General features: G+C 43.3%; 1 protein-coding gene across 2 annotated transcripts in view; it reads right to left on the bottom strand.

Annotated features, from left to right (window-relative positions):
• AEBP2 (AE binding protein 2) overlaps window positions 1–22,665 on the bottom strand; it is a 97,675-nt gene that overhangs the window by 42,814 nt on the left and 32,196 nt on the right. For both annotated transcript variants that reach the window (XM_044992806.1, XM_044992816.1), the window contains exons 2-3: window positions 21,363–21,570; window positions 11,702–11,809 (exon numbers count right to left, since the gene is read on the bottom strand). In XM_044992806.1, the coding sequence (XP_044848741.1) occupies window positions 11,702–11,809; window positions 21,363–21,570 (316 nt within the window). The remainder of the gene's footprint in view (window positions 1–11,701; window positions 11,810–21,362; window positions 21,571–22,665) is intronic.

Here is a 22,665-nt window from a genome sequence, read left to right as displayed (position 1 = left end):
ATCTCTCTATTTTAACAAAGAGAAGGCTGAGGGGTGACTTGATTACAATCTGTAAGTATTTACATCAGGAACAAATACTGGGCTCTTCAAGCTAGCAGAGAAAGGTATAACATGACCAGAGGTGAAAGTAAGCCGGTGCGGTCCGATACGGCATACTGGTAAGAGCCAGCACGCTGTGCTGGACCACATCGACTTCCACAGCGGGGATTGAAAGAGCTCTGGGCTGCCCGCAGCTGCGGGCAGCCCAGAGCCCTTTGAATCCTGGCCGCGGCTCCAGCAGTTGGGCTGGGGCGGGGATTTAAAGGGGTCAACGCTCCCTGCGGCTGCGGGCAGCCCAGAGCCCTTTAAATCCCGGCTGCGGCTGGGATTTAAAGGGCTCAGACTTCCCTGTGGCTGCGGGCAGCCCAGAGCTCTTTGAATCCCGGCCACAGCTCTGGCGGCCGGGTTGGGGCCAGGATTTAAAGGGCTCCGGGCTTCCCTCAGTGGCAGCTGCTCTGGGCCCTTTAAATCCTTGCCGCAGCCCCGCAAAGCTCGGGATTCCCCCTGGCGGCAAGAGCCCCGGGCCCTTTAATTTGCCCTTGAGCCCCGGGGGGGGGCTCCAAGCCACCTCCGCAGCTGGGAACCCCTGGTTGATTTAAAGGCTCTGGGTCTCCCAGCCACAGCTGGTTCCCCAGGGCCTTTAAATCTTGAGAGGCCACGCCCCTTCCGGATGAGGCCACGCCCCCTCAGGACTCCAGCAGTACCGGTAAGTTACTTTCACCCCTGAACATGACCCAATGTCTAGAAGTTGAAGGTATACAAATTCAGACTGGAAATCAGGCATAAATTTTTAACAGTGAGCACTGGAACAATTTACTAAGGGTCATGGTGGATTATCCATCACTAACAATTTTTAAATCAAGTTAGATATTTTTCTATAAAATATGCTTTAGGAATTATTTAGTGAAAGTTCTATAGACACTTGTTATATACAGGAGGTCAGACTAGATGAGCACAATCATCCCTTTGGCTTTGGAACCTGTGAATCACATATAAGCACCTAATAAGTGCATCTGTGGACAAGTTAAACACAGTGGTCCAGGATCTTAGTATCGTTTACACAACTGTAAAGCTGGAGTAACACCAATGTGACTTCAATTACCCTGAATTCATAGTGATGTGAAATAAAGAATCTGAGCTTAGTCATGTAAAAATATATATATCAAACTTGTGCCAGCAGAAGTAAGGATGAAAACAACTATCTGAAAGCATAATTTCTAGCAAAAATTGTTTCTTCTGTAGTTCTGAAGTCATTAGAAGCTGGTGACTTCTACATGAACACAAGATGGTTTCATGAAAGGAAACTGAAAGTCACTAAAATAAAACTTGAGGTTCTCTACTATTTAGCCTTTATAAAAAAAAAAAATAGGGCTCCCTAATGAAGTTGTGTTGCACAGCCTTCTTAACTTTCACTTCGAAATCTTCCTAGCTCCATTAGCTCTGACGAGATTGGAACAAAGCAGAAAACCTGACCCTAAGTAGAACCACACTCCTTGCAAAATTTAAAGCCACACTCTTAGCAATGTGTTCTAGAGCTCAGAAAATAGTCCCAGAAAAAAAACGGACTATTAAACAACAGTGAAACAGTAATACATTCTACAAATATGCCAGGTAAATGTGTACCAGACATGTTTCTGGAAGCCAGGTTCATAAGACACAGTGGTGTTTCTAGTCTGTTTGGGTGTATTATACAGCTGGTCAAAACTTCATTGTTCTCCAACCACACACAAGATATTCAAGAGATTCACCACAAAAATCAGCACTTGCTCTATCCAAAACTGAGCTTTTTTCCAGGTCATTACTGACACAGCATACTTACATTCTCAAGTAGGTGCAGTTTACATCTAAAAAGCACCCGAAAATGGTTAGTTATAAAGTTAAGCAATTGAGCCTGCAACCAAGATACAAAAGTATTTATTTATAAGGACCATTTATTTTACTGTGTCTTCATGTGCAACATAGTTTGACAATAGTTGGTTATATTATTAGAGCTAATTAAAAGAAGTGTAGTATACCACAGACGCTACAGAATACTTTGTAGTCAAGAGGAAATAGAAGAGAAAAATGTCTTACCTGTTCTTTTCTTTTTTTCTCTAAAATAATATATCCAGCAATCCGTTACTAATGGGTTATGTCTCTTCCTCTCCAAAGATATAGGAGCAGTTCAGGCTGTCATTTCAGGATCTCTGGACTTTAAATCCCATCCAATCAGCTTCCCACCAAATACTTATACAGCTTTAGAAGACCTCTGATAAATCAAACTCAACTATTATGCATAACTTTAAACCTCTCTCTTTCAGAAACTCAGATCTAAGATTTTTTCGGTTTTGTTTGTTAAAACCATAGGGTGGGTCCGGATTGGTGGATATGTTACTTCAAGAGAAAATAAGTTAACATGCAAGAAGTTTAATTTCTCCAGTGTACCCATACCCACCATTACTAATGGGCAGTAATGAGCATTGAATTTAATTTACAGAATAGGTAGGGAAAAGCAAGAAATAGGTAGTATAGTATAGATCTGCTATAATCCCCTTTTAAATATAAATGCTACTTTGGAATTATAGTTTGTGCTATATAAGAAACTCTCAATGCCAACTTACATTTTGAAAAGCTTTAACTAGACACACTACCATAGATTTCTCTTAAGAAATCTGCATTCTTTCTGATCATACAGTTATTCTCACTGATGTGTTAAACAAAGGTTTTAACCATAGGTGACACTTGTAAATATTCCAGCACCTGATCCACTAAAATAGCAGCTTTAAAAGCTTTCATTATGCTATTTGTTTCTGGTTAAAATATTCACTTTTTATCCTTTATAATAATGCCAACTTAACAGATAAGATCAAATTTGTAAAGTTATTTTTATCTCAAACATTCAGTTCCGGTTCCTTCTTTCAGAACTTCCCAATTTATTGTGGACTAATGAGATGTGATCCCCTCTAATATCTAGCTGCACGTGGATGTGAGTATAACATTTAGCAGTTAACCATTCTAATTATACTGAAATCTGTAAAATATACTTTTTAATATTCCCCTACAGATTCACAGAATACCTTATGTCAAGAATAAAAAGTTCTCTCTTTGCACACCAGAGCTTTTATTTTAGCCAGACACTACTTTCTATGGTCAGGTTTTAAAGACAAAACTTTTTTTCCTCCAAATTTAAAAATCCAAACTTAATTCAGTCATGGTATTTATTTTGAGAGGACATTATGAAATCCTAAAATAATTTTAAGTGCCACAATGCCTATGCTGCTTTGGGTGGGATTTTTAGAAGCATGGCCTAAATTCTGACTCCAACGGTGCAGAGTTAGTCTAAAGCTAAGCACTTCTGAAAATCCAACCCTTGGGTATTGACACACTCAATTCTGGAAGATGAAAACATGGAACACTATATCTACAGGTTTTAGCAAGTAAAAAGCTGACATATTGGTTCAACATTTAAATTTGATGGGACTCTAACAAATAAAGAAGAGACTCCTAAATCATGGTCTGAAAAGAAGTTATGTTGCCTTTGTATTTCTATTGGATTCAAAGAAATTATGTCTCTTTTTGACAGTAACAAATGTGAAATTTTGCAAATAAATCCAATCAATGTTTCAAACAGCTGTCATCTGCATAAATCCTACAGATTTGAACACTATTATAGCTCAATTATCAGTCTGCTTAGGCAATCTGCCTTTTTATACATCCTTCGTGTGCAGTGCTCTGATGAAGAGGATACTTTGCCAGAAGAATAACTGGCAGAATTCAAAATAAAGACTGGAGTGGCTTGATCCTGTTTGCTGGGCTATGCAACTGTCATTCCATTATCAAGCATATCAAATGTGCTCATCCTTTAATGAGTTCTGGAAGTGACTGGTGCTGGCAGGACCACTCAGTTATCTAATGCTCTCTCTTTTACTGCTGACTAGAGTTCCCATACCAGAGCTTCTGACAAGTGTCCATGTTGACATCAGTTATTACTTTAAATACTAACCACTGTAGAAGCAAACCCTGCAAGAAAGATGTAAGAAACTCAGAATATACCCACTGGAATAATTTTATCTGGGAAGAAACAGCTACAATGTCCTCAATATGGAGTTTTGCATGCAGGGATATTTCTATTCAGGGTTATAATTTCCCAGATTAAATCTCACCGAATTCTTTCTAGGTCAATAATTAATTGTTGCACCTTGCCTTGAACCTATCACTTCTCCCAAGCATATGAATCCTTTCATCAAGTGTCAAATTCCTGTTGACTTCGTTGAGGAAACTGTTTTTGAAGAGTGTGTTTAGTTCATCTAACAGCTTAATCAGGTCAACTTCCTTTCTCTGTTTGCTTTATCAGGATATGGCATAATAAGGGATACTGCAAGTCAGTCTCATAAGCACTACAATCCACTCTGGGGAACAATCAGGCCGGCTGAAATAATTAAAAATTCAATATTAATCGTGTCTGTGATAAGCAAGTAACAGGACAGTCCAAGGAAGTATAAGGGAGACATTCTCTCTTCTGGAAGAGGTAATCAGTTATATGCAATTATAGTCCTCTGAAGAGAAGTACTGCAACAAATTACCACCCTTGATTCCATGAGCACGTGGACTACCACAGCCCAAAAGATCTAAGTCACTTGACTCAAGGAAGCATCTCATGCTACTCATGATGTAGCTGGGCTGGCCATAGTCTTCCTTCAGTTCCTTCGTAAGAGGGGCAAAAACACTTTCATAACCATCATCAATTAAAAGAGAAATACCCATAATTTACATAACCCTCAACTCTGTGGGGAAAGTGATGTACTAATAAGAATTCATTCAAACATACAGTGTATCTTTGGGGAACAATGACAACATGTAAGCTAGACACCCAATGACATACCCACAGTGCTGAGCAGGACTGTATTCAGGTGACTAGCCCATGCCATCGTGGCTACATTGCTATTGTTAATAACTAGCTCCATCAAAGCTGGCTTGAGTATGCCTATTGGCACTACAGTCATGCCACCCTATTGCAGTGCAGATAAACCTTCAGGGGTTGGCATGAGGGTTTACATATTTCTTTAAAATATATATTTTAATCCTATTTAATGTAATGGTGCATGTTCTCATTAACCACATAAATACTGAAGCCTTTTCTAATCCAACACATCTGAATGCCTCAGTGATATCTATTACAATAAATTCCAGACTAGTTTTTTAAGAGTTTGATTCATATACACACACACACACACTTACTTTTAAGCTTATCTTTCAATTAAATGAACACATCTTTCTCTTGTACTAGAAGAAAAGGTGCACAGGAGTACCCACTTTACCTTCTTTACACTTGAACAGTCTCCTATCTAAACCGTCAGTCATTTCATCCTCCACATAAGAAATCTTTCTAAGGCCACGTTTACACTTACCGGGACGGTCGACGCGGCGAGTTCGACTGCTCGGAGTTCGAACTATCGCGTCTGATCTAGACGCGATAGTTCGAACCCCGGAAGCGCTAGTTCGAACTCCGGTACTCCACCGCGGCAGGAGGAGTTGCCGGAGTCGACCTTCGAGCCGCGGAGTTCGCTTCCGCGGCGTCTGGACGGGTAAGTAAGTCGAACTAGGGTAGTTCGAATTCAGCTACGTTATTCAAGTAGCTGAATTCGCGTACCCTAGTTCGACCCCCGACCTTAGTGTAGACCAGGGCTAAGCAACAGTACCTCTTCTCCTCTCTTTTTTACTCTACCCTTTTGGAAACTGACCGACCAGAATTGAAGAGTTTTCCAGGTAAATCTGTACCACTGATCACACACACACACACACAAATATACACACACACACAGTTATAATTTCATTATTTTCTCTCTCATGCTTTAAAATCCTAACTCCATGTGTCCCCCACCCCCACCCTTTTTTTTTTTTTTTTGAGCACTGCTTCACAAGAAATAGAGATTTTCATTGAGCTGTCCACAATGGATGTCTATACTACATTGTAAACACAGGTCTGTGGGACCTAGAACTATAGACTGTTTCCAAGCCTGCAAGCTTTAGTGTGTGCACTGCATTGTAAACCTGGGTTTACAGTTGCTGGACCCAAGTGTCAGTTGTGCTAATGCAGCCATACTGCACTACACAGAGCTTCTGACTTGAATCTGCAGCTGGAACTGAGTTTACACTGCAAAATGACATGGGACATGAACCCAAGACACACTGGGACTTGGCTCTGACCTATCAGAAGCACTAGAAGGATTCTGAGTGCTTGCTTACCCTGAGTCATACCCACGTGTGTGGACAGATGAGGGTGGGGGTGGGCTCAAACCTGAGTCAGAGCCCTATCTTAGCATGCAGTGTACACATACCCAATACATCCATTTCTTTTTCCTGACAAGTCTATAGCTAATTTAGAATCCAATAATATGTATGATCAGTTCAAACTATTCCTTCCACTATGCTTCATCTTACATTTGTCAACAAGACATATGGCTTAACTCTGATCTGCTCCTCTGAAGTTCCTCAAGCTTCCATTTAATCTTTTGCCAATTTGAGATCTGCCCATTTTTTCAGTTCCTTGTTTTCTCCTAGCCAGTTTCTAATCCAAGATAAAATTTTGCCTCTTACTCCATATTAGTTTACAAAGCAACTAAGTTTAAGGATTTTTGAAAATCCAAACAATTGATATCTACCAGTTCTTTTTTAAGCGCTGTTTTATAGACACATTCAATTACTTTTAGTAGACTACAGGCACAATTTTCTTGTATAAAAGCCCTGGTAGTTGGTTCCTATCACACATTCAGATATGTTTTATAATTCTCTGATTCTTTTCAACCAGTTTTCCTGGACTTGAAGAAAAGCTCCAAGGTCTAACTCCTAGGATCAATCCTATTGCCTTTTATAAAGATAGGCACAACCCTGACTATCCTTCCAGTCCTGCTATAGGAGCCCATGCGATTTTAATTAGACTACATTTTTGTCTGCAACTCAGCCATTACATTCTTGGATGTGTACCATTAGGTCTTTTTAAAATGCAGTAATTTATTTATTCCAGCAAGTCTTCTTGTCATCTCAGTCTGACATGCCTCATCTTTATTAGCTAAAAATGTGAAGGTCCAGAGTAAGACTCCTTCCACCCCATAAGTATCTTCTGTAGTGAAGACTGATACAAAAATCAGTTGGCATTTCCACAATGCCCTTATCCTTCATCTTTATGAGAGAGGCCTTCAGAAAGCTAAAAGGATTTGAATCAGGACTCTCAGAGAGACATCATCTTACTTTCCACCATAATAGTACTTAGCTCTTGAACTGTAAGACCCATGCCAACAAGAGACTTTAAGCTGGGATCTACAGAGGTGCCCAAGTTCTATGTGATAAAATATGGCCAAACTCTCATGCTGATGGGATTAGCCAATTCTATCATTAACGGGATTGAGACCCATGTGAAACCAAAGCATTGGGGGTGGAGGGGCGGGGGTCGTGGAATTCCTCAATCTCTTGAGTTTGATCAGAACCTTTGTTATGACAAAAATCTGTAGAAATGCATTTCTTCTCAGTGCCTTCTACAGAATATTGGTAGCTCATTCTTCTGGAGGGTTCCTAATAGAGCTTTCTGGTGTTCCCCACCCAAAAAAGCTCTCATCCACTAAGCATCGTTATCTCTTAATTTTGGTAGGTCCATTACCCATTTACTAAGCATGTCTGCAATCTTGTTTTTCTTTTGTGCGAGGTAAATGGCAACTAGCAATGTCCTGTGGGGGACAGCCCAATCTCACACGTGAAAGGCTTCCTAATAAAGGAAGTGAGATTCTTTTTTTCTGTTTTAGCATTTATACAAGACAGAGTGGCTCAAATGTCAGTTCTCTGAAAATCCATTGTGCTTTCAAGCAGCCCTCATCTCCATAACATTAATATGAAGCTGCTGCAATACCTGAAGAGATCAAGTACTTGAATTGTGCAGTCTCTGCATGGGTTCACAATCCCACTGGAGTAACTGGAGATTAGGGGAAGTCCATGCCTAATTGCAGTCTGACCCTTGATCTGCCACCAAGGCTAGGAAGTTGTCCATTTCCTCAGTGACATACAAGGCTCTGTGGCCACATGAATAGTCCTGTAGTATACACATTTGTGTCGTGACTAATCCATGCATTGTTTTGGCCTCCAGCAGTGACATTAGTAGCATAGCTCTTGTTGATGCCTACTCTGGCAAATCCCGCCTGCCAAATCCACAATGTTCTGTATCCCATCATGGGGAAGGAAGGCTTTGAGATCAATCATGTCTGAATCATGTAGGACTTCTATGCACTTCAGTGAACTTTGTGGGGACAAGACAGAATGTTGGGTAATCAATCATGAACACTAGTGACTAGCACCCAGAGATATTATGAAATTTTCCTTAACCGGGTGAAGTTTGGCTTCTCAGGAATTCATGTTAGGATTGAGTTCTTCTGGCTTTCTGGGTATCAGGAAGCCCTCCTTGAAATTACAACCCTTCCCAACTTTTGCCAGATATCTCAGGTTTGATGGGATCAGATTTCCTACAATGTCTCTTGCTGGTATGACTGAACTCAAATGCATTCTCAAAGGGGATCATTTGGAGGGATTTCTCTGAAGTAGATTTTGTAGCTGGACATTGCTGAGAATCTTGTGTTTGAGCTGACTGGGGTCATCAGGAACAAAAAGTCCCAGTCAACCTGGCAAGAAGTTTCTGAGAAGCAGATACTGACCAGGGTTAGCTATGTGCTAACTTGTAGCAAACACAGGGCTTCGCTGAAAGTAGGAGTTGCTGCTGAGTGTGTAAATAGGACTCAGAATACTTTGGCTTCTGCTATGACACTGAGCAATTTGACTTTGGGAACTCCTGAATTCAGACTCAGAAGTCGGCCTCTTGAAAAAACTTTTTCCCGCTGTAGATGAAGGATGATGAATGGATAATATACTTGAAACCTGGGGGTGCACATTCTCTTTGGCCTCAGTGAGACCAGACACTACCTTTCATCTAGGAGATTTTCTTGTGATATGGTAGATCTCTGAGCCTTTAATGAATACTATATGAAGGCCAGATAATCACAGCCCTGTGTGTCTGTATCCATCAATGCTACCTACCCTTTCTGCCATACAAGAGGCAAGGGATGACTGCACCTGATATCCGAATGCACTCCCTCATTAATCATGTTCTTGAAGAACAGAAGGTGGAAACTCTCTTCCATTGCTCAAAATGACATTTTCCAAATGCAAGACAAGTGGTTACCAATGTAAGCCATTAGCATTGCCGTCCAGAAAACTTTAATAAAGAGCATCCAGTGCATTAGGTCAGAAGCAGGCACCCATACTCTTAGTTCAACCAGTCTCGGCACTGGCCATAGCATATTCTCCATCCATTCAAGTACAGACAGTAAAGACTCTGCCCCCATATATATGTGGGAACAGTCTACTCCCCAATACCTGGAAATCATGGCACACGGGTGCAGTCTGATTTCTGGTGCTAGGTTCTCTGAAAGGAACCAAAAAAAAAAAAAAAAAAGACAGCAATAAGCTCCACTGGAGATGCAAACTTCCCCCAGAGTCAAAGCTACCACAGGAGATGTTTAAAAAAAAAAAAATCAGTAGAGTTTAAGGAAAATACACCAGAGACACAAAGAATTAGAGGATAATAGGATGAAATGCTGAAATTACTCAGACCCATGATGAGCACTATTGACCAACAGTTGTAATCTTTAGAGTTTTTTCATCAACCTTACCCAGAAAGTACTGGGAACAGATTAGCAATATCAGCACATGTACCATAAGATGCCTTCATCTAGGACAAACTGCTTGGAAGTTTAGATGTACGAGTTCTCACCAGGCCTATATGCAAATGCATTAACCTAAAAGCTGGAGTCCATTGGGGCTGGGATCTTAACAGAAGCGTCTGTCTTTTGCTAGGTAACTAACTATGGCAACTATAACTGAAGATGAAGTAATTCATCATCCATTGTTGGATGTACCCCCTAAAAAGCCTACATTTTCAAAGGCAAATGTCTCTAAAATTGGATTCTCTTTTACCTAATCTTTCATGGGCTAAGCTTCCCTGATTTATAGTGATGCCTTGGTTGAATGCCTTGGCTTTCGATTGCTTGTTTATACCATACTAAAACTTTGGCAGGAATAATCTTGCTGGTCTAGGCGGATTGATGATAAAAAAATACATCTGACATCTCTAACTGGTGCATAAGGATAATTAGGACAGGCCTATCTATTCAGGATTAGGCCCAATACAAGTTTGCATGCTACCAGAAAGCTACAGGAAGAGAGGATCTTTCAGAACAATCACCACCACTTGCCTCTACTTATAAAGCAGAAAATACCCATTTTAAATCTCAAAGTGCAGGGGAATTAAAGGAGAAGTTTCATCTGATCAATAATGTTCAAAATTGTTTCCAGGACTAGCAGTTAGTGCTGGATCAGTTACTGGAATAATCATATCTGGAGGTATTAAGGATCTCTGACCCATCTGTTGAGCTTCTAAAAATAAGAGCCATCACCTCCATGCCAATTTAATTCCCCTGAACAAGCTTAAGGGCTGGTACTGAATTCCCGTTTGTCATTCATCCTCTGTCAGAAATCCTCAGATTATGTTACGCAGTTTGCGATGAAAAATGACATTTTAGTTTGCATACATGGTTGGAGAGATGGATTGCATTTTTTCCATCTCAGGCTTTGACCGTAGCTTCTCTTTTTCTGCCATGATGCAAATATGATCTCTGCAGAGAAATAACATCTGGCAGAGGTCATTATAACAAAAAAATTCTATCTGAGAAATATAAATGCCTTTAAAAAAGAAAACAGAATAGAGTAGCCAGGAAAAAAAAAATAGTACTACTTTTTAGAGGGGAAAAAAAAATACTACCTAGGTAAGTTATCAAAGAGGAAGAAAAGCCCAAATTGATGTTTCATCAAAATGATGAACCCTGCATGGAGGGAGAACTTCAGACGGGAAATAGTGTGGGTGGGACTTACCATCAAGTGATCCAGGATTGACAGCTATGAACTGCCCCACTGTATCCATAAGAGGATGAAGCAACCCATTAATAACGGATAGGTGGATATGGGAATGATAAACACTACTATACCTAGAATCACAGGTACAGATTAGGGGGGGAGAAAGAGAGAGAGAAAGTTAGAAAATGCTATGCAAGAAATATAGTCAGCTATATGGACCTCTATTCCTGACTCACATTTCCTTACTACATTAAGAAGAAATATGTTGATCATAAATATCGCTCACTGGGTTTCAACTAAATTTTGTTTGCAAAAATGGCTGTCATCTAGATGCAGGATTCACATGCTTTTTTATTCACCAAGAGTGGAAGTTTAAAACATAAGAGTCATGCTTCCACCTGTTTTCAGCATAAACAGATAGGTTAAACTGGAAGCTGAGCTTCAGGAAAGAGAGTTAAATTTAAGAGACTCCCATACCATTTCGAATAAAGGCATTGGGAATAAATGTACAATCTGTGTGGGGCAGGGACTGTGTCTTCATCTGTGTTCGTACAGTGATGGAGCCTTCACGTGCTATAATAATATAAATGATTAATGAAGTGCAATTGGCCGTTTGTCTCTCTCGATACTTTTAGAAAATCCTCCTGTGTTAAAAATGTAGCCCAAACATAAAAAGTAAAATTGTTTATCATTTTCAACATACAAAACATGATTTCGTATAAAAACAGCTTACCTTGAAAGGTTTGTCCCCACTGTGCGTCAGCATATGCCTCTGTAACCAACTTTGACTTGTTGAAGGTGTATTATAAACTTTGCAACCTTTCCACAAGCAAACAAATACCTAATAAAGGAAAAATATGTCATTATTTCTTATAGAAGTCTAAAAACATTATTTGATTATGTTATGAATACAAAACATGTTGGTTCAAAGGATACACAAAAAGTGTTTAGACCCTGAATAAATAAATAAGAATTATTTGCTCTCTCATACCAGCTTGCCCAGAATTTTAGGAAAGAAATAAGGCCCACAGGCATTCATAATGGCAGTTCTTGGGAACAAAATTTTGGTGCCCAAGTGCTTGCCCCCTATAAATAAGTTTAAGAGCTACACCACGAACCCTAGAGATAGCTTCCAAATCTTGAAATCCTCTAATGATTAATACCTATACAAAGAAAGGAAAAGCAAGATCCAAACTGACTAATCACCTTTACAATCTTCTCAAAAGAGAAAAGGACAAAATGGTTTGTTCTCATATAAAAGCAACAGTCCATTTCTTCTATATGAGGGAATCAAGTTAAAACTTTGTTTCAAGGTACTAAAAAGTATTTAAATAACTGTTCAACATTAGTGAATTTTTGGGCGCTCCAAACTAAACCACATATTCACATTATTCCCATCACAGCATACATATTTACTGTAGGATGGAAAAGATATCCTTGCCTAGTATGATTTTTAACCCCCACCTTAGGTAACTGGGTTTTTCTAAGGCATTTATCACCATGGAATCTAACTGCTTCTGGATGATGGAGGAAAAGGAATTTATTTCTAGATACACACATGGATTAACACTCCTTCTAAGGTGCCAATTATTTCTATGTCCATTCCTTTCCTTCCATAAAACTCAGTCTTCTACTTTCCTGAGTTCTCTCTCCACATTCTCCCATGGGTTCAAAATGCTGATGACAAAAAACAACAGCAGCAAAAAAATACCCTCCAATATAAGCTTTAACTAGGCTTTTGTTATTCATCATATTCCAAAGATTAACTGATGCCATAAGCAGCTACATTCGAGTTATTTTAAAAAGCATGTTTTAAATACACTTTCACTTTCAAAAGACGGAGCTGCTGAATTTGAGGTTATTGTCTTTAATCATTATGTACAGAGACCTTAAGTATGGCTTTCAAACATCGTGTATATACCATCAACTTGAAATAATTATTTCTGTAATTTTTTGATCACTTCCCTCTGCACACACAGTTCTATTTTGCTTAAAAAAATAAAAATGATCCAAGTACTCTGGACTTTGGAGCAAAAACCTACGCAGATGAAAAAGTAAAAGCGGTGCATTAAAGGGACACCTTCATATTTTGGCAATTTAAAAAGATTTAAAAGTCATTTTATATATACATCCACCCCCATCTCCCAGGCCAATTTTTGTGATTTTACATGTTTTGTGCTATCCTATTCTATCCAAACATATTAATTGCAAAATGATGAAGTAAAAAATCATCATACAGAAGTGTCTTTAAATGATCGCATCTCTTTTAACTAATTTTCCAAGGTATTTGCTAATTTCATGTCTGTGGGTAAAAAGAAAATGGTCACTTTGTTGGCAGCTTTGATGGGGCAGGGAGCACCGACATGGGGGTGGGGGAAGGTGGAGGAGGAGAGACAGATCTCAACCAAGAGCAACTAGGGCTGTGCTGCTGCTTCCCTCTCTCCTTTATAACTGGGGGAAAGGTATTGCATGCTGCAATCTAGCTCCAGAGCCTGTCCCACTCACCACTGCTACCATTGGCTGGTGAGGGTGGCAATGGGACAGGGTGATTGGCTCCTGCCTGGAGGAGGAAGAAGGCTGCAATGGTTTGCTGCATAGGCAAACAGCCATTTTGGGCTCCCTGTTTCAGCCCTACCCTTAAACTAGTATGTTGGATCTCCTTTGATGGCAGGGGCTAGATTGATCATCATTTGGGGATCTGGAAGGGATTTTTACCCAATGGCAAAACTGTCAAACTGCCACATGAGTTTTCACTTTTCATCTGGCAAGCTGGACATCTGGTTTTGGTGTTTCAATTATAATTCTTCCAACTTTGAAAGGTTCCAGTGTGGCTAGTGGGTTAGAAGTGTTTGACTGAGGTCCATATAACTCAATGGGCTGCATGGGGACTGGTCCCGGACACAGCAGCTCATGATGGGGGGGTATGCCTCTGTCCCATGTACCTTGTGGCTTCCTTCATAGAATCATAGAATATCAGGGTTGGAAGGGACCTCAGGAGGTCATCTAGTCCAACCCCCTGCTCAAAGCAGGACCAACCCCAACTAAATCATCCCAGCCAGGGCTTTGTCAAGTCTGACCTTAAAAACCTCTAAGGAAGGAGATTCAACTACCTCCCTAGGTAACCCATTCCAGTGCTTCACCACCCTCCTAGTGAAAAAGTTTTTCCCAATATCCAACCTAAACCTCCCCCACTGCAACTTGAGACCATTACTCTCTCCTACCTCATGAAAGGGAGTGGGATGGGATTCTGGCTTCCATCAGGGTCCTTTAACAGGCCTGAGGTATAGAGGTAGGATGGCCTTCACACTCACCCTCAGGTTTATATTACCCCCAGCCACATGTGCCATTTGGTGCCCACATTGGAAAAGTCCTACAGGTAGTTTGAGTATTAGTTCTTTTTATATATAACTGTAGGTGTATGTGCACCACCTGCAGGTGAGGTGGTTGAATAGCTCATAGCTTTACTGTGGAGTTTTCAAGCCTATTTATGCACAATGACTGCAGCTTGTAAAGAACAAGAATTATAGGCAAGGGAACAATGAGACACATTCAACATAGTATGATAAATGTACAGGCTGCATATATATATGCTACTAGGTTGATTGTGTCTCATTGTTCCCTTGCCTATAATTCTTGTTCTTTACAAGCTGCAGTCATTGTGCATAAATAGGCTTGAAAACTCCACAATAAAGCCATGAGTTATTCAACCACCTCACCTACAGGTGGTGCACATACACCTACTCTTATAAAACAAACCTGACAGTAACTGTCAGTCTCTTTCTTGCAAAATGAAAATTTAATTTTTAACAAAAATTTCCAAACTATAGCAGGGCACACAAATGGACAAGTGTAGACAGATTGCAATTCAGACACTCAGAGCTTCACGCAAACTTTACTTTTCTTTTCTGAAAACAAAGTATAGTCTATCACAGAGCACATTTTGTAAACTAAAAACTCCAAGAATATCAAAATACAGAGAAATATGCAAACATTAAAGAAACATTAAAGCTTCAAAAAAACAAATCCAACTTTAAAAAAGCCTGAAAGAGTGGAGAGTGTGAAAGCTGGCAGAATACTGATGTGGACTAGCAGTTTTATTGTTGTAATCCACATTCCATGTGTAACGGTTGGTGAACATATGCAGAGATCTTCACATGGCAACCGAGTGGAAGGCTTCCTGCTTTCCATCAGGACTTGCTGCACTGTCGCAGAGCAGTCACGCTCCGCTCGTGTCAGCCACATAGGAACCAAACTGTTAGATGGAGGGACTGCAGGTCCGGGTGGCGAAGCCTGCCGAAGTCCTGTGTTATCAGGTCCGGCCATAAGGGGAGGGGAATGGGATCCCGTACCGAGAGCTCGAGCAGCAGGGTGTACCAGTTCTGTCTCGGCCAGGCCGGAGCGACAAGTATGAGGCGGGCCCTGTCCCTCCGGAGCTTGAGTAGCACCCAGTGTACGAGGGGAAACGGAGGGAAGGCATATAGCAGGTGACCCGTCCAGGAGCGGAGGAATGCGTCCGATAGGGAGCCCTGGGAGCGACCCTGGTAAGAGCAGAACTGGTGACATTTCCTGTTCTCTTTGGAGGCAAACAGGTATATTTGGGGAACACCCCACCTCTGGAAAACTGTGTGGATAACATCTGGGCGAATCGACCACTCGTGGGAGAGGAATGACCTGCTGAGATGGTCGGCCAGCGTGTTCTGCACTCCTGGAAGAAACGATGCTACCAGGTGAATAGAGTGGGTTATACAGAAGTCCCAAAGGTGCATCGCTTCCGAGCAAAGCAGGGAGGAACGAGCCCCTCCCTGTCTGTTGACGTAAAACATCGCCGTAGTGTTGTCCGTGAAAACGGCCACGCAGCGCCCTTGGAGATGGGCGTGGAAGGTTTGACACGCCAAGCGAATCGCCCACAGCTAACCATAACCATAACATAACCATTGATATGTAGGGAGAGCTCTTGGGGCGACCAGAGACCCTGGGTGTGCAGGTTGTCAAGGTGCGCACCCCACCCCAATGCCGAGGCATCCGTGGTCAGTGTGACGGAGGGGTGGGGTGGGCGGAATGGAACTCCGGCACACACTACCTCTGGTCGAGGGAGGCAGGCCCTGGCTAAATTGGAATCCAGGACCGCACCGATGAACTCCACCCTTTGTGTTGGAGCTAAGGTAGACTTCTCGGCATTGATCATAAGGCCTAGCCGTTGAAACAGACCTAGGATCTCGGCCATTTGACTCGTTACAAGTTGGCGGGATGATCCGCGGACCAGCCAGTCGTCGAGATACGGGTAAACATGTATGCGACGACGGCGAAGGGCCGCGGCAACCACTGCCATGCACTTGGTGAAGACCCTCGGTGCCGTGGAGAGGCCGAAGGGGAGCACCGTAAACTGGTAGTGCATGCTGTTGACGACGAAGCGCAGGTAGCGTCGATGAGGGGGGTAAATCGCGATATGGAAGTATGCGTCCCTCATGTCGAGGGCGGCAAACCAGTCTCCCGGATCCAGGGAGGGAATAATGGTCCCCAGGGTTACCATGCGGAACTTGAGCTTGAGCAGATATCTGTTGAGCTCTCGGAGGTCTAGTATGGGTCGTAGACCTCCCTTCGCCTTGGGGATTAGGAAAAATCGGGAGTAAAATCCCCTGCCTCGCATGCCTTCCGGCACCTCCTCGATGGCACCCAAACTCAACAGAGTCTCGACCTCTTGTAAGAGGAACTGCTCGTGAGCGGGGTCCCTGAAGAGGGACAGGGAGGGTGGGGGCAAAACAAACTGGAGTCGGTAACCAAACTGCACCGTGCGGAGTACCCAGTTGTCTGTTGCTATCTGGGACCACGCTGGTAGGAAGTAGGAAAGACGGTTGAAAAACAACGGGGAAGGATCCGGTAAAGAAACTGGTTGGCCGCCCTCGGGCGTCCCCTCAAAAGTTTTGTTTAGGCCCCGGAGGGGGGCGGAGGGGCTTGGAGGGCGCTTGGAGCTGATTTCCCCAGTTGCCTGACAGTCTATGCCGATTCACTCTGCCCCTGCGCCTATTATCGGGGCGCGGCCTGGTCTGGTTGAACGGGCGGTATGGCTGTGGCCTGAAGGATCTCCGCTGGGTAACCGGTGTGTGCATGCCCAGGGAGCGGATAGTGACTCGACCATCCTTGAGGGTCTGCAGCCTTGAGTCTGTTTTTTTGGAAAATAGACCCTGGGTATCAAACAGTAAGTCCTGGATAGTGTGTTGGACTTCCGGCGGCAACGTGGAGGCCTGCAGCCATGAAATTCTCCTCATGGTCACCCCAGAGGCCAAGGTCCTGGCTCCTGAATCCACGGAGTCCAGAGAGGCTTGGAGTGCCGACCAGGAGGCTCTTACCCTCCTCAATAAGGGCCGTGAATTCAGGCCGGGAGTCTGATGGCACCGGCTCAGTGAACTTTGAGAGAGACACCAAGGTGTTATGGGTGTATCTACTGAGGAGAGCCAGCTGGTTGGCAATCTTCAGTTGGAGGCCACCGGCTGAATAGATCTTCCGTCCCAAAAGATCCATCCGTCGCGCCTCTTTAGATTTCTGCGCTGGAGCTGGCTGTCCATGGCGCTCACGGTCATTAACGGACTGCACTACCAGTGAGTCTGGAGCCAGGTGCGTATACAGATACTCATATAGCCTCTGAAGGGGACCGAGTATTTCCTTACCACCCCCCGAGCAGTGGGAGGGATGGAAGCCGGCGACTGCCAAATAGTATCTGCATTTCTCTGGATGGTGCAAATAAAGGGCAAAGCCACCCGAAGAGGCGCATCAGCCCCGAATATGCTGACCACAGGGTCATCATCCTCTGCCACCTCCTCAATGGGCAGGTTAATGTTTTGGGCCACCCGTCGAAGTAAGTCCTGGTGGGCTTGGAGGTCAATCGGGGGAGGGCCCGATGACGACGCCCCCGCCACCGCCTCATCCGGCAAGGAAGACGATGACAGGCCCGGGACTAGGGTGTCCGGTGGGGGCTCATCAATGTGCTGCAAAGTCTCCGCGATTGGGGGATGCTCGGCAACTACAGGTGGCAGAGGTTCCTCTACCAATGACGAGGGAGGAGGTCAGCTGACCATAGCCTCAGGCGCCCTGTGGTCGGCAGTTCTGGGGCACTGAGAGGGGGGTACCCCTTGAGCCTCATGATAGGCCCATGGGGTCCAGAAGCCCCATTGGTGGGGACCCTGGTCCTGCCCTTGAGGGTCGGTGCGTGGATCGGCTACACTGTCCACTTGAGAGGAGACAGACGGCTGAAGCAAAGGCCACAGCGGGGCGGAGAGACTGTGGGACTGCGCCATCGACGCTGCCGGTCTGTCCCTGGATGGTACCGGGGAACGGTACCGGTTGTCACGGTGCCGGGAGCGAGATCGGGACCATCGACCGTGCCGATGCCGGGAGGTCGACCGGGATCTCGATTCCCGGCGGTGGGAGCGGCTGCGGGATGAACGGTACCGGGAACGGTACCGAGATCCGGATCTGCGTCGATACCGCCGGTCAGGAGAGCGGGACCGGGATCATCTCCGGGAGTGCGACCAGTACCGGGATGGCGAGCGGTACCGGGACTGCGACCAGCGCCGAGATCTGGAGCGGCGTGAAGGAGAGCGTCTCCGGGACCGGGACTGGGACCGGGACCTGGAGTACTGTCTCTCTCGTCCGTCAGGGGAAGGAGGCCGCACGATAGCTGGCTTACCCACTGACTTCACAGCCCACACCGGCGGTGCCGGGGGCTGGATACGCGGTGGCTCGGTGAGCGCTATCAGCTCTCTCGCCGTCGAAAAAGTTTTGGGTGTCGACGGGAGAGGCAGCTCGACCACGGTTTGCACCGGGGAGCAAGGCGGTGCTGGACTCAACGGCTCTTGCGGTGCTGGAGTCGACGGTACAGCGCATGGTTTGGGCGCCGGCGGAGTCGGTGCCGGAGCCGGTGGTTGGGCAAGCGGTCCTGGTGCAGATGCCATGGAGGCCGTCTGCGCCGACTTACGCTTCCACGCAGGAGAGAGGGAACGGTGCCGGGACATCGGTGCTGGTTGCTGTTTTTTCATAGTCTCGGTACCGGACCAGCCAGGAACCGCTGGGGCGCTCTGTACCGAAGAGGACTGTGGAGCGGCTGATGTCGGCACTGCAGGGCTAAGTGCCGACTCCATCAAGAGCTGCTTTAAACGAAAGTCTCGCTCTTTCTTTGTCCTCGGCTTAAAAGACTTGCAAATAGGGCACTTATCTGCACAATGAGACTCTCCTAAGCACCACAGGCAGGAGGCGTGAGGGTCTCCAATCGGCATGGGCCGCTGACAGGCCGAGCAGGGCTTAAATCCCGGTGCCTTGGGCATGAGCCTGCACCGGTTCGGGAAAAGAAGGGCTAGGCCCCCCGATTTCCCCTAACTAACTAATGAACTAATCTAACTATTTTTAAGAACTATATACAATAACTACAAAGAAGAAATCAGAGAGAAGCTAGGGCAGTGGAGGTCAAAGGAGCACTCCACCGTTCCAACGACCGTCACGGGCGGTAAGAAGGAACTGAGGAGCGGACGGGTTGGCTGGGGTATATATCCAGCGCTATAGCGGCGCCACTCCAGGGGGCGCCAGCCGACCCGCCGAGTGTTGCTAGGGTAAAAATCTTCCGACGAGCCATGCACGCAGCGCGCGCGCACCTAACTGGAATGCATAGGAGCAATCACTCGAAGAAGAACTTGACCATTCTAAATCCTACTCCAGATAGGGCATTAGAAGTCATTAACTTCTATTTGTAGGGAAGATCCTTGTCAAAACAGGCATGAAGAAACTGAGAAATACTGATCACAGACTAGTTTAGGTAATGATATTACCTGTCCAAGGAATTTAAGATGAGTGACTGACAACTCAATCTGATGCATTTTACATGATATAGAAATTGGATGGGTCTTTAGTATTTATACCTAATCCAAAGCCAGTTTACTCTGAAATGACATCACTGATACCAATTTATTTTTTTAAACTACATCATTGTAAGAAACTCAAACAGATTTCTAGGAGAACAAGGAAGGCTTCATGTGTCGATAAGGGACCAGATTAATGCTCTATAACACAGTGGGCTTCTTAATACATAACTCAGGATGTAGCTTCAAATTAACACTGACAAAGAAGCCGGAAGCTTTCAGAGCATGTTTGTTTGTTTTTTTGTTATAAAATTCCCCATGCATTAACAAGGCCTAAGACTACGCACAGCCTGAAAATACAAAAGCACATCTTTTAAGGGTACATCTTGTAGACAACTGTCAAACTACAAATACTGTTGTAACTATGAGATCCTGCATTCTCAGGATGAACTGGACCAATGCCAGCCAACGCTATTACATATTCAATGCCAAGCCAAAGACATTTTACACTCTTAAAATGTTCAAATGTAGCTTTTATCTGAGCTGTATGCAGTAATATGTACTCTAGAAACCATTACAAAACAAGCTCCAACTATGGGTAATTAAAAGAGATACTAACAGCTTCAGCACCCAAATAACCAGCATCGCTATGGACAAATTCTTTGAGGTCTTTTCTTGAAGAGCACTATGTAAGCTTGTCTCTTTTACCAACAGAAGTTGGTCCGATAAAAGATATTACCGCACCCACCTGGTCTCCAATATCCTAGGACCAACACTGCAAACGACAAATCCTTTCCTCACTTACAAAAAAAAAAATGTATCAAAGGAAGCATAACAACAATCAAGAGCTTATGAGGAAGCACAGGGTTCCAAAACTTAACTATTCAGTTTTAAAACCATATAATTGCAACTCAAATGATAACACTTGGAACCAGAAACAGGGCACAGAAAAAAAAACCTTATACAAAAATTTTTAAAGGATTTTTTTTTAAATTAGTGTCAAGAAAGGGTTGAATGTTAAGGTACCCACAATAATCTAAATCAAAACACAACATACATACTTTATCTTCCATTGTACCTGTGACAACTGCCGTTATGGCCAAACTGCTGTGAAAAAAATCCACCACATATACAAATCAACTTAAAATATTGGCTTTTTTTCCTGAATTTGATTTAAAATTTGCAGCTTAGAACTTCTGAATATCAGGTCAGATTTACAAAGGAGTCTAATTTTAGGAATCCATTTTTTTTTTTTAAAAAGTCCTAAGCAGAATGACTAGTATAAATCATCCAGCCCCTATTTCGTTCAGACACTGCATTTCCTAACATGAGCTATTTTATCTACTCAAAGAAATTTGTAATGACATACGCCAACCTGCAACAGTTCCAAATAAAGCTGCAATAGCTGGCATCTAATTTTATCATTCAACAAACATACGCAGGTAAAGATAGTTATCTGAAAATGCAAAACTGCTGACATAACTTCATGAAAGTGCTACAAAATATAAATGCATGGAGATAGGACAGCAAAGAAGAAATAAAACCAACCCCTCCTCGCTGACCATCTACATGTATGGAGCGAATGTGATCTGCCAGATCCGGGCTGGAGTTGAAGCAAGCATGGCACTGGTCCCAACAACAGTTATAAGCAATACTTTTTGCTGATGAAGCAGTAACTCCTTGGCCGTTCATCATAACTGGAGTCGAACGCCCACTGGAAATTGTGCTGTCTACGTCCATTATAGTGCTGCTTATGCTATAAAGAAAAAAAGAGAATGTTATTCCTGGGTGCATGTTAACACGGCAAACACTTGATAATGAACATCTGACTTTTAGTTTGACTTTTTGTATGTGTAGACTTTATGAGAAATAAAATGTATGTTCTATTGAGTTGTCAAAAAAACAATGCACGTTCTACTGAGGCTTGCCAAATATGAACTGTGCGCCAGATACTATTAGCATAGATCTCTCATTCCTAATGTTATCTGCCCTCTACGGTCTACTAACATCCAGAATGGTACTTTATGAAACTAGGTAAGAAAGAGGGAGCAAGGTGTATTAATTTTCTATGTTTTGTAAACCAGTACAATATAAATATAAGTCAAGTTGGGCTAATTTTGGAACAGACACAGATGAAAGATGTAAGCTGTGACTTCTGCAAGCCTGCTCCCCAGAGTTAATAAAGTATGAACTTCTCTATCTGTGCTCATTTGTCTATGTTTAATAAACTGATTGAGCTGAGTTATCTTTCGTCTTGTTAATCAATAATCAAAACTGAACCAAGTCAAGTGCTATCATATTATCTCTAACAGTCAACTAATAAAATCCAGTCCCCAATACAACCTAATACACCCCCCCACCTTTCTTTTCTTTTCTTTTTTTTAATTATTATTAAAGAGAGGTTACTGATATGCTCTTCAAGAATGGCACTCATGTATTCACACTTGAGGAATAAATGCAGAAATGCCTTGACAAAGCCATGTCCTTAGGTCAGAAGAGTGATGTCATCACCCTACTCTATATTAGTAGCGCGCGCACATCCCCCACCATTACCCTCAGTTCCTTCTCTGAAAGGGCAGGTTTGATATTATACAGAACTGAGGTAGACGGGAAGGTGGGTGGGTAGCATGGACAAGTCACTAGAAAGTAACCTTGCTTCTTCAAGGGCCTTTGTACATTTGCTACCTGTGGGAGATTAGCACACAACATTCCACCAAGATGATGATGGACAAGTTCTTAGCTAAACCTGGATGGCAGCACTGTTCTGCCAAACTGGGCACTGAAGCACAAAGCCAAATCCAAAAGTAGCACTCTGTGAATGTCTGTACTGAACTGCAAGTTCTTGATTTGC

The sequence above is a fragment of the Mauremys mutica genome, chromosome 1, assembly GCF_020497125.1.
Source record: "Mauremys mutica isolate MM-2020 ecotype Southern chromosome 1, ASM2049712v1, whole genome shotgun sequence".
Taxonomy (NCBI): domain Eukaryota; kingdom Metazoa; phylum Chordata; order Testudines; family Geoemydidae; genus Mauremys; species Mauremys mutica.
This window is presented reverse-complemented; position numbering and strand designations above follow the sequence as displayed.